The sequence below is a fragment of the Ctenocephalides felis genome, unplaced genomic scaffold, assembly GCF_003426905.1.
Source record: "Ctenocephalides felis isolate EL2017-DRISC unplaced genomic scaffold, ASM342690v1 CF-g0.4_SCAFFOLD_01170, whole genome shotgun sequence".
NCBI classification, from domain to species: Eukaryota; Metazoa; Arthropoda; class Insecta; order Siphonaptera; family Pulicidae; genus Ctenocephalides; species Ctenocephalides felis.
This window is the reverse complement of record NW_020537324.1, coordinates 6,220,609-6,239,693: the sequence shown is the minus strand read 5'-3', so window position 1 is coordinate 6,239,693 and position 19,085 is coordinate 6,220,609. Positions and strand designations below refer to the sequence as shown.

General features: G+C 29.1%; 2 protein-coding genes across 2 annotated transcripts in view; one reads left to right on the top strand and one right to left on the bottom strand.

The window, feature by feature from the left end:
• The window catches only part of LOC113368081 (autophagy-related protein 13 homolog), a 154,853-nt gene that overhangs the window by 43,828 nt on the left and 91,940 nt on the right, over window positions 1–19,085 (bottom strand).
• Window positions 1,912–7,584, top strand: LOC113368079 (the record flags this gene model as incomplete). Its single annotated transcript, XM_026609643.1, is given in 10 exon segments — window positions 1,912–2,038; window positions 2,437–3,369; window positions 3,461–3,759; window positions 4,056–4,178; window positions 4,268–4,543; window positions 4,703–4,891; window positions 4,983–5,105; window positions 5,174–5,257; window positions 5,325–5,513; window positions 7,446–7,584. Coding segments are annotated over 9 exon segments (2,235 nt in total). The 3' UTR covers window positions 7,484–7,584.

Below are 19,085 nucleotides of genomic sequence, written 5' to 3'. Positions count from 1 at the left end.
CAAATTGCAATATGATATACATCGTTTTTATCCCAAGTCTATTATTATGAGTCTTCAGAATAGAACAGCATAAAATAAATTTCCGCGAATCGACGTTATTTGTTCTAGCATCCGTTAATCTATCGGCTAAGTGTTAAATAAACTCAACATCCATAATTCTTAACAAAAGGACGCAATTTAGAATACTAATGCAACATTGTTCCAGGCTAAACTGGGTTACTTGATAAATAATACAAAAGATCATACGACAGAAGTGCATTCTGGCCTATTGTTGTACGTGGTTTAATGTTATTGAAATTTGTTGCGGTCATTTGTTTAATTGTTTTCTGTGGAAGTTGGAATGCTAATTTTTAAGCATCAGGAAAGCATTCTAATGTGAAGGTAGGATATTGAAACATCTGATCAGATACAGATAGATACTATGGTAAATTATAAGAAATAATAATAAATTGATAGTATTTTAGTATTATTCTGATTTCTGATAATTAGATGGCCAATAACATTTTTCTTAACTGCCCGAGAAGACATTTAAGTTTCGCCAGAAAATCCGACATGCTAATTTGATATTTTCTCAACAATTCAAGTCTATATGATTTATTTCTGGAGTTTGTGTTTGTTTCACTAATAGAGATCAGAAGTCAGAGCAAGAAAATATTGCAACACTCTGTCGAATTAGTGGTTCTCAATATACTTAAAAACGAAAGCGTATCTTATTTTATATTCGTGACCGAAAAATAAAAATTGTTTTCTTGATAAACGTTACCGGAAGAAACATTATCGATTATTACTTTTTAATCTAATTCCACTCGATAAAAAATATAAACAGTTTTAGCGTCATATCGAATAAGCGTGGTAAAATTATATATCCACAGTCCAACTTAGCTTAAAAAAATATAGGAATTTTAAAAATACTTGATTTCCTAACTCTTTGAAAGAATAAACGTTTATTTGATTTTTTCTTATATTCTTTAATACAAATGACTTTTTTTCTAAGTAAACTATCTTTCATAATAAATTTTATATGAGATTCTTCAATTTTTATTTGGTAAATTGGCCTGAAGATTTTGGCTGAATTTTAATTATTATAAAAGCTTAACATATATCTATATATCTATTACAAAATCTAATTCAAATTTATATAGATCAACACCTTCGTGGTATAATAAATCGAGAGGAAATTATTCCCATGCTTTAAACATATTGACCTCCATTAAGATACACGTTACATGTCAACGGGAACACAAATTCCCTTCTTGACATTTCAGTAATTATAAAACAATAAATCTCTACACACTAAGGGCCGTATTTTATTATACTATTTCTAGAAATAATGGATTTTATTTATTTCCTAATTTTGCTTCATAGTTATGCAACGTTTCCAATATCCTTCTTGATATCTGATCAACTGAAATCTATAAAAGTGCTAAACCAAAATTACTATAAATTGATGGACACAAAGGATAGTATGTATTTATAATAAAAATATAGCAGTCCTGGGAGTTACTTTTTGAAACATGTTTCAATAGGAAAAAGATTGATAAAAATTAGTCTTATTTATTTATGTCGCAAAAAATAGATATTTAAATTAATATGTTTACATTAAAAGGGTCAAGGCAGCATTCTTTGACATGGTCGGAGTCAATGAACAACAGAACCAAATCATTATTTATTGGATCTTAATAAAAGTTAATATTATAAGAACGCCGAAACTAACTGGTGGTCCTACTCAATGTCATGAATTAAAATTGACATAGATATAGTTTATATAAATACATAATGGATGAAACATTTATATAAAAATTTAATTAATTTATGTTGCGTTTAATGAATATTTACTTAATGGAAAATTACTAAAAATGTATCATGTTTGTTTTATTTTTAGATATTTTAGTATTTTTTATTTTATTTCAGGGGTGCATTCGGAAGGTGTATCATATTTCGAAGATCGCAACACGCGGTTTTCACACGTTCGCAAATTGGTCAGTTCACACCTGGAAAATCAACCAAGGGAAAAACAACAACCGACCAAGCTTTTCAAGTAAGTTTAAATTCATTAAGACGACCAAATGACTCCTGAATTTTCGTTCATTCATTGCCCCGATTTTTTCCTATACTCAAGAAGCTTTATATTTTAATTTAAAAACTATCAATACGATGACGCATTAATATATTAATGTCCTCTTGTACTTAACCTATATTCGTCACAGACAATAAATTAAATAGAGTGCTAACTGGGACGCAAACTTCATAGAAGTGGTGATAAATATATTACTAATACGAATTATATTTAAACGTTTAATGGTTTTAAATGTGTTAGGTGTAATACAATTGATTCCTTGGTGTAAGTTGTATTTGGGGTATTATAATTGGATATTATTTTTTGTGCGAATATATCATTAGTTCTCCATTTCCAACTAAGTATTAATTTTGTTGCAGTTGGAATAAATTGCCATTAATGCCACTGCCTTCACCATCTACGGAAAACTTCATCGAATACCACCATGAAACCACAACTTCATTTCCAGTCACCACAGTGCGAGCAACGGTTCCAGAATTACAATACTCAACGGCTACCAAAGTAGAAGTGATACCACATACTAATGGCACTGACGATGCTTCTCCAAAACCGAAACGTAAGGGAAAACCAGGAAATCAGAAAGGCAATAAGAAAAAAGAAGGCAAGAGAAAGCTTCAGAAATCTGGTGGAAAAAGCAATGAAAAGGAATTAAGTGCTGAAGCTTCTGAAAGAAGACTTAAAAGAACTCGTTTACGTCAAGAAAGACTTGAAAGGTTGGAGAAGAAAAGGCAGAAAAGATTAGAATTAGCTTTGAAGCGCAAGAACAGAAAGAAGAAATTTAAGACTACAACTTGGTCGTCTGATGATTTGGTAACGCCAGCATCTATCACTGAAGAACCGTTAATTCAACACATAGCCAGTAGTACCCAAACCGTTGACTATAGTCCTACACCTGAAGTAGAAGCATCTTCAACTGCCCACCCAAATCATCTTCCAAATTCCGATATTCAGGAAAGTACACCGGGTCACAAACCATCACATAAGTTAAAGAAAAAACATCACAATAATTCTCTCAACGGAAATTCCAATACTGTTCGACAAGAAAATCCAGTTCGCGATCAACGAATGAAAGATGGATCAGGTTTTATTGTAAATGCTTTTGTAGATGATGTTGTTAGTGGTAAATTGCAAGCAACAACTACTGAAAGAGCACCGGTCACAGAAAACTATTCATCTCAAACGACAATGAGCAATAAAATCACCAAGGATGAGGTTTGGTTCGGGGATCTATCTTGTTTGAGTCCGTTTGTTCTGGCACCAGAATCTATTGGAGCACATATAACTTATAGAAGGTAATGTAATAAAAATGCTTTAAGATCAGAATCGTCGTCAGTAGAAATTTCGTGAGTTCATTTAATTTTTTATTACTTGTTTTCTATTTAGGAAAGAGTTTTACAAATTTGTGTATATGGTGGCAGAATACAAATGCAAACCAGGTTTACGTCTTTCAACGTCCCATCCTTGGATGATATGCCGAAACAAGAAATGGCTAGGAACAGTTCCTGGATGTGTTGAGATTGAGGATCCATCTGAATTAGGAAACGATTTGAATGTCGGTTTCAAGAAACCTCCTTGTTATGGTGGTCGTGGCAATTGTGATCATTTGTGTGCTGTTTACAATCGTACTGAAGAAGTTTGCAGCTGCTATAAAGGATTTCGGTTAGAAGGAAATGTATGCCGAGGTAAATTATATAGCACTTGCCTAATAATAATTAGACAAACAATTCATAAACAGTAAACATATGTAATGTTTTCTTTCCTAATAATAAGAATATAATACAAAGAAAGTTTTCCATTAAGTGTCCGAGTTATTAAAATCTGCATATTCAAGTACTTTTGTTAAAAAACTTTCGCTTTTTCCAAAAGCGACATGTATTGTTAGAATATATTTCTATTTTAAGAATACTTGAATTATTATCACAATACAAATATTTAGTTAACTCGTATAGGAATACTTTTGTTTCGTTTTCATATTTAGATATAAATGAATGTGCTTCAAACAACGGTGGGTGTGAGAATGATTGCATCAACACGATTGGATCATTTTCGTGTACCTGCCCTCCAGGACTAAGATTGGGAGATGATAAGAAAAATTGCATCGGTATGTAATAAATGAATTAATAATATACATTTTTGTTCTAACATTATACATGATTCATCTAATAATAATTAATTTGATATATTTATTAGATATCAATGAATGTCTATTAAACAACGGCCATGGTCCCTGTCAAGATGGTTGCGAAAATAGTTGGGGCAGTTACACCTGCAGTTGTGGCCAAAGAGATGGTTTGCGAGGCACCAGGCTCGGCCCGGATGGCCATAGTTGTTTAGCAGGCGAAGATGATTGCTTGTCTGGTGCTGCAGGTTGTTCACACGATTGTATTAATTTACCTCTAGGACGGGGTGCTTTTTGCACTTGTCCTGAGGGGTGGACTCTTCAAGATGATTGGAAAACATGCAAAGGTAATAACAGAAATATAATGGCATGAATGAAAATCTACTGCTTAAATATCTAACACTACTACAAAATTGGAAAGTTAGTTTGTTAGGTCTAGTGAACTGAAAAAATGACTGTATTTATAAATTTCCTGTTCTATGAAATTTTTCTAATATTTTTTTTAGATGTGGACGAATGCGCTGATCCTGATCTCCAATCACCCGAAAGAAAGTGTGATCCTGGAACTTGTGAAAATTTAGAAGGCAATTATAGATGCTTGGAAATTTCTGTGATCAATGATCAACCAGCAGAATTAAAAACAATCATTTGTCAAGATGGCATGAAGCCTGATGATACCGGTCTGAAATGCGTCGGTTAGTAAAAAAAAAAATTACTATCTAAAATGATTCTTTTGAGGATTCCTTAATTCCTTAGACTATTTCTTGATTTTTTTATGATTGATAGATATTGACGAGTGTCTAGAAGATAATGGAGGATGTTCCCAACGTTGCATCAACACAGAAGGTAGTTTTAGATGTGCTTGTCAACCAGGCTATGTTTTTGGACCTGATGGCGTAAAATGCGTTGGTAACTATGGATAAATCCCAAAATTACAATATTTTATCTTTTACCATGGCATTATTATATATTTTCAGTGAGCGCTATCGATATTGCCTGTCCGGCTTTGTATCCACCCAAACATGGGTTCTTGGAATGTAGAAGGCCAAGTGCAAATCCTGGTAACTAGGAATGCGTCTTTTTATTGAATATAGTTTATTTTTACCAGACATATCATTTTTTTCGTAGTTCTGCACAACACTGAAGGTAAAAAAGGTCGTTTCATTCGCACCCGGTCCGGAAGGCGCAGGGTGACGAACATGCCGGGTACTCAGTGCCATGTCCGGTGTCGGAAAGCTTTCCGGTTAGAAGGCACATATCAGCAGGTTTGCCAACATGATGGCAAATGGGCTGGAGACGATAAGGGAGAATGCATTCGTAAGTCGCCGAAGAAGAAACGCGGCCCTAAACATAAAAAACATTCAGAATAATAAATATTTTAAATTAATTTTTAAAAAATAATTATTGATACGTAAGCGAAGGGATAGCAAACGTATATTATTTGATTTGCTCAAATAAATAATTGTTTGAATATTGAGTTAGTGGGCGACGCGCTTGTCATTTTTTTATATCAAACATATCTTCGGTTTCTACTTATTTATCTCTAAATAGGTTGAAAATTTATAGAATTACTTTAAATTATTCAATTTCTTTATCCACATATATAATATAAAAGAATTTTATGAATAATATAAGCAAAATATTAAAAATCGTAGGTTCCATTTTTTGTTTCGTCAATTTTCTTTAAATTTATAGGCAATCGTTTAAACATGTGCATTTATTAAGAGTAGTTCCAAAAAAATCTATAACAAACTGCCATTTAATTTAAACAAGAATCAAACACTGCCAACATTTGATATATTATTTATAATTTAATAATTATCTTAATTAATTACATCTAAAAGTTAGAAATGTATAATTAATATAGGAAATACAGATAGGTTTTATATATTCTATTCGCTCGCAGCATTTTAGGTATAATTAAATTATAATTCCTTTAGCAAATCAAATTTAGATTAAACTTTAAATAAATTTAATAATAAAACTTTTTATTAACAATTATATGCAAATTGTTAACTTGGGGTAACAGTAGCAATTATTTCTGCTATATTTTCTTAAAGAAATTGAATTTAATAACTTATTTCGGATAAGATTAACAATACTGATTAGTCCATTTTTCTAAATAAAAATTAACTATTTCATAAATACGTAAATAGCGATTAATTTATATATATCTAAACGTTAATTATAAGTACCTACGTGTAATAATTTAAATTTAGATATCGCTTTTATGTTTTGCATGTTATGTATATGTTATGTTTTCAATTTTATGTTATTGATTCATCAGATTATTTATGTCATTATTTTTGGTACAAAATAAATTTTGTTCGTTCAATGTTCTTTTCTTGAAATACTAACATCTGTCTATATGTTACTAAAATTTGTCTCCAAAGTATTTTGTACTCCTATCCAATGGTAAATGCATGCAAATTTTTGTCTTTTTTCTACAAATATTTTCTTTTATGGAATTATCAACAATATCATACCCATACATATTTGATTATGTGTTATTTTCTTAAATACAATAATATTTTATCTGGTTGTTTCTCGATTGTTATTCTTGTTGTGTAAGTCTTCAAATGCAAACCATGTGCAAATTAAGTGTCTAGCATGTTATTATGTCTGCATGATTGTTTATAAATGTAAGAATGTTTTTGTCGGCAACTATTGAGAAAGTTTTATAGGATTCTTTGATTTGCAAAATTGCATATAAATTTCTTTGGGCTTTTATTTCTCCAATGTACGCGATTGATTTTCGATGAAAAATGCGATAGAATAGAAGAGGAATGTTTAGATTAAAATTGCATGGATTGTGAAATACGTGTGTGTGGCATATTATAATATATTCACATATAAGTGAAATATTTTTATTGAAATTTGATTTTGTGGAAATATTTTGAATAAAGTTTATTAAACAATATACAGCTTGAGAATAATATTTAAAGTGATACTAGAACTAGAGTCGAGAAGAGTAAAAGTACATTTTTTTTAATTAATAACAATGAATTTCAATTTTATATTTTTTGGGATCATTTTAAATGGCTTTCTGCAGTTTTTCTTACTAAAACATGAGGTATGCATGTATACATCTTGAATTATTTTTTCTTTGGTTGGTTCTTTATAGAAGATATAATGTGGATATTGATTTCGTTGCATTCGCCTGCTCCTTATGTGATATCTATTGGGATTCTATTACTCTTAAAATTACTGTATCTTTATTAATTTCTGAATTTATTTTTTTATTTTCAGGTTCAGAAACTTACTCTTCCTTAGAATTGAATATCTAAATACATGCACCTTCTACCAAGCACATATTTAAAGCTAACTTACCTATCATTTTTCATAAAATAATTTAATTGTATTTATATATTTCTAGTTATGTCATTTATGTTTTACATTTTTATCTTCATCTGTAGTTATAAAAATAATTTAAGTATAAAATTATATGTAATTATCGTTATCGTAAGGCATATTTATATGATAAAAATTTCTATTTAAGAAAGTGAGTATCTATTCTTGATTATTATGAAATCTTGTCTAATTTTAAAACAGTAGATTTTTTTAAATATTTTGAACATCTGATTATCGTTGCATCTTATTGGTCCATTATATTAGTTTTCCAAATATTGGCATTATTCTAATCCTATTTTATACCTGTAAAAATAGTAATTTATTTATTTCATAACGTATACAGTTTTAACAATTTCTTGTTAGTGTAGATCATTTAAATTTTTTTCCTGGAAATTTCGTATTCGTCTTACTGCACATCCTTTTGGAGTTCTTTTAATCTACAAAATGAAATTAATTTTTATTATTCCAAAATTAAAAAATACTCTATAAATTAATATCACAAAAGAAGATAGAATTATGAGTAATTAAATTCAGTTTTTAATTGATGTCTTAGAATTAAATTGTTGAAAGCATCGATTATTCAAAGTATTTTAATACTTACATGTTTCAATGCAGAGATTTTTTGTGGTGATTTATTTTCGCATATAAGATATAAATTATATCTTGTACCAGATAACTATTGACATACAAAATTATATTAGTATGTTTTAAAATTTAAATAAAATATTTTAAAATTTATTATTTTTGAATTTTATACGTACTTGTTGAATGCCACGGATTGCTCTTCTATCTGTAACAATTTACAGTTTTTATTAAATATAATTGCCAAATACTAATATTTACTAATAAGGCTGATTATATAAATTTTATAAATATATTAAGTTTATTTTTAAATTTTTTACATGTTATGTAAAATATTAATGTTAGATGTTATATTCGTCAATGAAATATATAAACTGAAATAGGATTTTATGTAAGTAGTATATATTAAATTTAAATAAAATTTTAATAAATGTGTATCGTAAGTAATCTGTTATTTAATTTACCTCTTATATTTATGGTAAAAGTGCATTCTGCCCTGTTTCCTATAAAATCAGTTGCTACATATCGTATATGGTGAAGTCCAGAAATCAGCTGAGTTCCTGGTGCCTATATTTTATTTATTTAATACAACTCATATAAAAGGTAATCCGTTTTCTATAAAATATTAATAATATTTGTAATAGATATTTTTAATAATTTACATGTGATGTTTTAAGGTCCATAATCTGCTGTGTTGGTTGAAATTGTGGAACAGGCCAAATGACACTCCTGGATTTTTCTCCTGGATTTAGTTGCACTTCAAATGAACTAGGACATCGTACCACGGTTAATGGTTCCATAACTATAAATTGTTAAAGTACATAACACTGGAATTAATATTAAGGTAAGATTAGTATAAATATATTTACCTCTAACATTTACTGCAAATCTACAAACTGCAACTTCTGGACTAGCTGGAGTTCTGGCTCGGAACGTTAAGAGCGTTTTTCCTGGTTCAAAATTTCCTACAAGTTGTTTTGCCCACGGTGGATAAGAATCCACATATCTATAATAGTAATAATTCTCAGTAATTAATATTTTTTAATAAATATATGGAATGTATTTCAACTTACTTCCACCAATCGACATTGGATTTCGGTCTTGGTATCCATACATTTCTTGCAATTTGTTGATGAGGTTTTAATTGTACATTAATATCTTCTGGACAAATAATGAACGGAGTCAAACTATCTACGAAATATTTGATAATATTTGTATTCGACATTAAATGCCTGATTTATATTTATATTTTATCTTACCTTTAGATTTATATTTATCTTACCTTGTTTTCTATTACATCTAATCAGTGATGTGTTATAATTCCATTCGTGATTTTTCATGCAAATGATAACTTTGTTATATGATGATTTATATCCTGATTCGCATTCTAAGTAACATGTGTCTCCAGGAATATGCTTACCTGTGTTGCAGCTCTTGGGATGAAATGTTCCATGTTCTAGATTTGGTAAATCTGGACACTTTGTAGGTGCTAAATAATCAAATCAAATAGTATTTGATGTGGTGCAAATAATTTTTTGATCAAACTCACCAATGCATTCGATATTTATATCAGTATTCCATATCCCAATTGATTGGTTGCAGTGAATTTCTGATTTTCCAAAAAGAACATGGCCATCTGTGCAAGTTATTGAGCATTTAAGAACAAAGTTTTCTTCTATGCAATCTATTCTACCGTTTTTAGGGAAACACAATTGCGGGCATTTCTTAACTTTTTCTAAAATATATATTTGGTAATTTTATAAGGACATAAATATTTTATTACTGAATATTATGAAAGTGTTACTTTTCCAAGAATGAAGTCTTACTCATACAACCGCCTGTGGGTAACACCATATGATCTTTAGGACACAAACATTTATAACTGCCAATTGAATTCACACATTGATGTTCACACAAATTAGCATATTTTTGGCATTCATTTACATCTTGGCAACTTCTGCCATTTGTTGCTAATTCATAACCAGAGTTGCAAGCACATTTAAAATTACTTTCTTCATTGATGCAAATATGATCACAAATTCTGGAATATTTCTGGAATTCACATTCATCTATATCCACACAAGTTACCATATCAGATAGTAACTTATATCCGTTTTTGCAATAGCAACTTGCTTCGTTATTGATGACTCTGCATCTTTGAGAACAAGGTTTTTCTAAACATTTATTTTGCCTTAAGCAAAACTTTAAATTGTTAGATAAACTGTATCCATTATAACATTTGCAACTGTATGAGCCTAAAGTATTTTCACAAATTTGTGAACAGCCTCCGTTATTTTGTGAACACTCATTAACATCGATGCAAGTTACCATATCATTTGATAAAGTATATCCTTTAGGACAAATACAGTCATAACCGCCTTTTTTATTTACACAATCATGTGTACAAGGATTTTGAAGAATGCATTCATCAATATCAATGCATGTTAGATTATTTGAGGATAACATATGGCCTAAATCGCACTCGCATCTCCAGCTTCCTAAAGTGTTCACACATAAATTGGAACAATTACCATTGTTTATCAAACATTCGTTAATGTCAATGCAGGTTTTATTATCATGTCCTAAATAGAATCCTTGATTGCAAGTACATTCGTATGATCCTTCTAAATTAGAACAAATTTGCGAACAATCATTGACATGTGCACATTCATCATAGTCTGCACATGTTTTACCATCGTCCAATAATGTATAACCATCAAAACATTGGCATGTGGTTCGATTTTTATTAAACTCACAAATATGTTCACATCCTCCATTAGATTCCAAGCAACTATTTATAATTTGGCACGCATATTCATCAACAAGTTCATAATTTTTTGGACACTTGCATTCAAATCCACCAAGAAAATTTGTGCAAATATGAGTACAACCGCCATTTTTATCAACACATTCATCTATGTCCTCACAAGTTGTGCTATCATTTTGCAAAACATATCCTTCTTTACAATTGCATGTGAATGAACCATTAGTATTCATGCATAGTTGTTCACAATTGTGCATATCGTTGTCACATTCATCAAAATCTTCACAAATTTTATTGTTTTTAGATAAAACGTATCCTTCGGGACAACTACAAAGAATTTCATATTGTTCATTTGTTGCACAGTAATGGGAACATCCACCGTTGTCCATACCACATGGATCAGTGTTTTTGCATTGATTATCTACTGTAATAAAACCAGCCTTGCAAATGCATTCATAACTACCAATACTATTTTCACAAACTTCATTGATGGAGCAAATATTTTCTCCTGAGCATTCGTTGATGTCTTCACATCTACCATCAGCAGAAATTTGGTATCCGGAGTTGCACTTGCATTGATAACTGCCTATAGTATTTTGGCAATAGTGGCATTCGATATTGTTTTCTAAACATTTGTCTATATCTAGATAAAAATTTTAATTTATTGAAAATATTTCAATTGCTGTTAAAATATTGTTAATTAAATTACCTACGCATGTTCCATTATCAAGGCGTTTGAATCCAACTGAACACTCTTCATGTATTATTGATTGTTCATTGCAATAGTATGATCCAAGTGTATTTATACAACCAGCACTGCAAAAATTTGCTATACTAGCGTTTTTGCACTCATCTACATCTTTAATGCACACCAAAAAAATTAAGTATCACAGTAAGGGTTTCAAATAATCTTTTACCATTTTTTACCTTGGCAAGTTTTCCAATCATCCATGAGTTCCCATCCATCTGGACAAGTGCAGAAAGCTCCTCTTCCTAAAGGCAAATTAATGCAATTATGGGAGCATCCAGCGGCTCCAGATAAGCAGTCGTTTTCGCCCCAACAATTGTGACCATCGGCTGCAAGACGTGTCCCGCGTAAACCCTCACGTTGGCCACAACTGCAAACGTAGCTTCCCCAAGTATTTTCGCAAGTATCTTGGCATGGACCGTGCCCATTGTTTAATAGACACTCGTTGATATCTGAAAAATGATAAATAATAAATTAGATTTCTAGATTAAATCGAACTATAAGGATAATTGATAGGCAATGAAAAAAATGATAGGCCACCAAAGCGTCTCAAAAAAAGAATCTGCAATGATTTACTACAAAATATCACTTAACATCTAGAAGGGGCTGTCACTGGATAGCGATCCTTCTCACGCAGTCAAATAATATAGCTGAATGTACTGTGTAGTTTGCTATGAAAAATAAACCAAAAAAAAATTTGTTTAATACTTAAGAATTTTATAAATTATTTTTTTTATTTAAGAAACATTCTAAAAGTTTTTTTTTGCTAGATCTCTTCAATTTTTATATAATAATTTACTACTATTAGAATTGTTGAATGATATGAGGTGAATCTCAGATAGAATTGACAATTGACTATCTATTAATGCTCACTGTTTTACAAATTTTATAGATTCTAAAATTTAACAATAAAACCATATTGTTGATTTGCGTTTTTACAAATCTCTACTAATTTATTATAGAAAATTACCTATGCAGCTACGCCCATTTACAGAATCAACTTGTAATCCATCAGGACAAGTACATTCATAAGATCCTTGTTTATTGACACAGATACCTTCACAATCTCCATTATCCTTAAGGCATTCGTCAACGTCTGAAACATTTAAAATTTGGGAAACAAAAAATAAATTAATTAATAACAATAATATTTTATTGAATTGAATTGATGCTTCTGCTTTTTATTTACCAATACAAGATTTTCCATCGTTTGGGATCAAATCAAATCCTTCGTAGCAAACGCATACTGGTTCATCCTCTTGGAGCACACATTTGTGTTCACAACCTGCCAGTTTTTGGTCACAAATTTCTGGAATATCTGCAATAAAAATTGAAAAAATATACACAAAATAGTATGATGAAATAAAAATATAGATGAATGCAAAAATGATAACATATTAAGTATCTGCACTACCGATTGTGCACATTCAAACATTTGATCAATAAATCAGGATCAATCATGTAAATCAATACTTAGTACCTATTGACAATGGTATACTTGATGGCAACAAATTTGTATCACTACCATTCTAATCTACCTTGCCTTTGTCCATAAAACTTGGTCATTATATAAATTAGTATTACTTATGATCTACTTCTCGTGTTACATGTATATTACATCCTTCCTTTCATATGTGAAAACCATTTATTATCAGACCATTAGTCCGAATTCGTATTCTAAATGTCCCTAATAGAAATTATCAAAGAATTTCACGGCAGTTTATAAATAATGGCCTCTGGCTATATTCTGATTAGAATCAAAGACACTTTATCTTCCATCAAATTATTCAATTTGTCACGCGGGATGAACGAAGCTAATATAATTGATTTTGGACGGAATTTTGATTTATTCGTATTATAATTGATATCGATATGTAAAAATATATTTATATTAATTATTAAATAAAATGCGTAAGTGAATTAGTAATATGATTTAATGAGTTCTTGCGGTGCTTAGACTAGAAGCAATAAGTAATTTAATTAGATATTGTCATATTTTATTTATGATCGATTGTTAAATGTGCGTAGGATTTTATATATAGAAAGGCGTGTCAATACATTACTTAACTCATAAATTAATGTCAGAACAACTTAGCTTTAACATTTTGTAGTTTATACCTATATATTTATATTTGTAACTTGATAATACTGCATGTGTAAAATTGCAGAAAAATTAAGAGTACATAGGACAAACGAGAACTCCGTGATTGAATTTTTACAAGTATCAAGTTCACAATACCTACTATACATTTACTTTAAAAAATCTGTTCAAATTAGGATTAATAAAATAATGTAAAAAAACTTCTTCTAAACCATATAATACAATGTAAAATGTGTATTAAAAATATCCATTACTTACAATCAGAATTTTTATATTCAAATCCACATATTTCTCCTGTATTTTTTCGATACACAAATCAACTATGTCAAATGATATAACGATACTAGAGAATCTAAGACTAGCAATCTAAGACAAATCTAAATAACTGACTATTGCATTCTATGACTGCATCAATTGATCCAGATTAAAATCCATCAAGAACAATTCTTCATTTAACTATACAGCCAATGACAACTGACCGTTATACTTGGAATATCGCCCTGAGCTTTAAAAAATTTTCGAATAATAAGAAATATTATTATGGCCATCAGATCATTCACGTGAATTAAAAAAAAATTCTATTTCTTTACTGCACATTCTTTTGAAGGACTAAAGTGAAGGACTGAAAGAGTTTACTTCTTGAATTTACTGAAAAAATGCTATAAGTAGTAGCATACCATTCGATTAAGTTTATTTTTTGTAAAAATTTCTAATATTTATCATATTTAAATGTTCATTCTTCATATTTTCTTCATTAAGATAAGGTCTAATGAAGGGCATTCTTTTAAGAACAATTATAAATAAATTTATTGTCTTAATTATTGAGGAGTCTTCCATTAATCACGAGAGTCTTAAAAGGGTTTGACAAAAAAACATGAAATATCAGATGGGGGGAGGAGTGGATCTAGTAATATATCACGTTTATTTATTTATTACCTTAATTTTTAAAAAATCCAAAATTTTTCAAAAATTCAAAATTTTTCAAAAATTCAAAATTTATCAAAAATCCGAAATTTTCCAAAAATCTAAAATTTTCTATAATCCAAAATTTTATGATTTTTTAGGCACTACGGGTGGGAAGTCATTTTTAAGTATTACCCCAAGAGAGAAGAGGTCAAAAATCCTTAAAAATCGATCACGTGATTAAAGGATGCCTCTTAAGTGTCTAATGAAGACAAATTATAATTCTTATTAAAAATTTAAGAAAATCTTCTACTTTACCTTTATTTTCGATCCTTTCACAAACTGGTCGTTTTCCCAATCCAATGTTTTTGGCTACAATACAATTTATCGACATCTCGCAATTCGTAACCTTTTGCACAAGAGTAAACTGCAGTAATAAATACTTTTGAGTTTCGTCTTCGTCTGCAATATGTTTTACATAAATAATGACACATAAAACTGTCAGTTAGTTAATAATATTGTGCACAGTTGCATATTATCTTCATTAAAGGAACAAATCTTATTAACTAAAAGCGACTCATGAAAGGAAATAAAGTTAGAAAGGTCTGTTGGGTAATAATATAGTGATCACTCTTAATGGAAATAGAGTTTATAGTATATTGTAATAGTAATTAATTTAATTAGATATTAGAAAATCAATTATTATTTACCTTGAAATATTTTACAGAAAATGTATTTGCAATTTCTGGGGCTCGAATCAATTGTTTTTGAATACAAGTCAAATCTAATGATTTTGCAAATTCGTCATCAATAGTGTTATCTTCTAACACTTTTCTTAATTTGCCTCGAAGAATCTTTCGTCTACGTTGTAGAATTCTAATTCTGGATTCATCTGAAAACAATTAATTAAATTATAAAAACATGTACATTAGCCGAAAATCATTTTATGTGAAATTTACTAGAGTTGCATTAACACTACAAACTCTAAGTACAGATTTATAATAGGAGTCATTAATTTAAGCAGAGTGTTTAAAAACACACTAAAAAAGTAGAGAGAGATTTATAATAGCTAATGTGTTTATTTTATTAGATAATTTCAGGAGAGTGTCCTAAAACGAATTAAATCAAATAATTAATTCTACATACATAATGCGTTGTGAATTTTTAAAATTGAACTCACAAGTAAGCAAAAGGTCGAGTGCTTCTTCCTACAATTAATTATATCTATTTAGAATCTAAACAATTCATAAAAATATAATTACAATGACTACATGTATTTATTGCATTAGGCAGAAATGCTTTGCTTTCCCATATAAATTTTCTGATGCCTTTTAACACATTATTAGCTACCTTATAATTTGTTTTGTGACTTTTTTCATAGAGTTCGAATAATGCATTTATTATTCATAGCTTTTACACATATACATTTTGTATATTAAAAAGTTCAAAGGAAAGAGCTTTTTGCTTCTGCAATAAAGCGCCTTAGAGGTATTAATCAAATGGATAAATGTTGACTATTGAAATTCTTGAAGCAATTTTTAAAAAATGCTGGATTCGGACAGCAGATTTTTAAGATTACAATCATTTGAACTTTCGACTAAGAAAATGTTGTTCTAAATTTAAAAAAAAGATCAATTATTAAATTTCAAGTGGTGAGACCTCCGAATTATGATTACCACCGAATCTTGAAACTTTGACCTAACAATTTCAAAGTAAGTAAATTAATTGTGCAGTGTTTGTATTGGTGACATATTAATTGCAACACTTCAATATTTTATTATTAATAATTAAGATGCGTCTTACTTGACAATAAATATCAATGTGCAAAAGAAGGACTAGAATATATTGGCCTTGTGCTATTTATTCTTAGCTAGTTCTTAACCGTCCATATTAGCAATGCATGGTAAAATATTAATTTTGTGCAACTATAATAAAATATTTGTTAATGAAGAAAATTTATTTAGTGTTGCTTATTAGTTCTTCAGTCAAAATACTTTTGTTTACATTGATGCATTTAAATTATCATTTACCTTTAGATTTATATATGTTTAGATTACCTGCTGAACAATTAGGAGGTTCTGTCCAATTACCATTTATACACAAAATTCTAGGGTGCCCATTTAGCTTGTAATTCTTATTACAATTATATAGAACACTTGTTTGGTTTTCTAAAGTATAAAATCCATTTTTAATTGAGGGCGGCTTGTTAAAACATAATTCGAAGGCATCTGAAAAAAATAAGAAGATTAACTTGTAAACGAATTGAGCAATTATTTTTTACTTATATAATTTAGTCATATGAAATTTGGTATCCAATCACTTATTAATCATTTTTAATCCTGTATCGAAACCTCTAATTATTATAATTTAAGATTTTAAACAAAATATTGTTTATAATTTTTCTTTTGGTTTCTGTTGTTCAAGTATACTGAAATGTTAGAAATATGAAATTGAAAAAAAATTTCCTAAACGTTTAAGCAAATGTGTACTTAATTTTATTACTTAGCGCGTTTAACATTTATTTATCTTGGTTTGTCTTTACAAGGTAGCTCAAAGAAGCCGACTTAAGCATGTTGAAAATCTAATAAACTAAAATAGACAAATCTATATTTTCTGAGAAATTTCTCAAAATTTATTTGACACACTTTTCATTGATAAATAAAAACAAATCCTATGCTTAAACAAAATGCTTAACGATAAAATTTCAGTTTTGATTATTAAAACTGTTAAATTTCAATTTAAATGTTACTAATTCAAGTGTTAAATTGAATTTGTTGAAATAGGTATTTTCCCATAGCAATATAGCGTTCTCTACTTAATTGATGTGCCTATAAAAGTGCAACAATCAATAGTATCGTTAAATATTTATTGTCAATTTTATATTTAATTAACAAATATTTGAATTCTGATTTTATCGTTAACCTACTTAAAAATTAAATGTTTAATACAAATTATATTCAGTGGAACTATGAGAGGGCATAAATATAAATAATTTTCCATGATTTTAGCGAAATCAAGATTAGATTTTCCAGAAATCTTTTTTTTTGTTTTTCTAAATATACAAAATTTATGACGCTCATTTATGAAATTCGTTAGATTCTTTATAATTATGAAAAATTTCGACGAATTTTTGGTAAATTAAATTAGCTAAGGCTTTCTGCATTCTGCATCAAGTCGATTACTCCGATTACTCTATATAAAAAGCTTGCATTTTTGTTAAATTTTAATAAAGATTTTTATATGAAAATTACAAGGATATATAAAAATCTCATCACATTCGCATAATATTTTAAAAATATCGTCAAAACCTCTCACGTCAGGCTCAAAGAAAACGGTTAATTCAACAATTCAAAAGCTAGTAAAATTCCAATCGAAGACATACATATTCATGTATATAATCATTGAGAAAATAATACTGAAAGCTCGATTGCAATCATTTTCAGTACATAGGCACGATATCACTCTTTTATCGAGAATGTATCATTTATTTATTGTTATTGTGCATTTTATGTCCACGATGCAAATTATCCAATCTTAACGTGCCGACCAATTTGTTACAGCAACTTTAATAATACACAATAAGAAATGCAGTAATTTTCTTGCAGCTAAAATTTATATTGCCAAGAATAGCTTAATATTGGTTTTGCAATTTATATACAGAAACTGTATTTCGTGAATTGTCAATATGTCAATGATATTAATAATCATTATCTTGTAAATCATGAATGAATAAAATAACAAACAGAACATCTTATTGTTAATAAATTTTGTGTATAATTTAATTCATTTTTTTAAATAAATTAAATGTGTATAGCTAAATACATTCCAAATATTTTGCTTCTAGTGATATATAAAAACTGCATCTATATGTTTGATAATCACTTTACTGTTGAATATTTATAATTAAAAAATAATAATATACTTTACGAAAAAAAATCAGATTAGATCATCTGCATAATTAATTTTTGTCAGTATTTCTAAAAGATCTAATAGTTTACTCTTACCTGAGCTTTCAATTACGTTGGCGAACAACACAATAATAATGAAAATTGAACTCGTCCGCGACATTTTTGCGAGGAAAAACAAATTGTACTCGTTTGTGTACTTTATTATTTTTCTCAAACGTATTTTAAAAAAATTAATTTCTATATTAGATATCAATGCGCACCTTGGCTCAAAGAAACAAGTGTTGCTTTGGAGATTACTTGAAGAGAACTAGAGATCAACTTTGCGCTTAGGCCAATGATTTCAACAATCATCCCATCCCCATTAAAAGTTGGAGGCAACTACTTGAAGATTAGAAAAAAAGTCCTAGCATAATATTGTAGTGATCTCATGCTTTACTGATCGTTATTGAATTATCCTGGTATTAAATCCTGGCAAGTTGAAAAATCCTGATAATAAATTTTTAGAAGTTTCAAATTCGTTCGAAAATTTGAT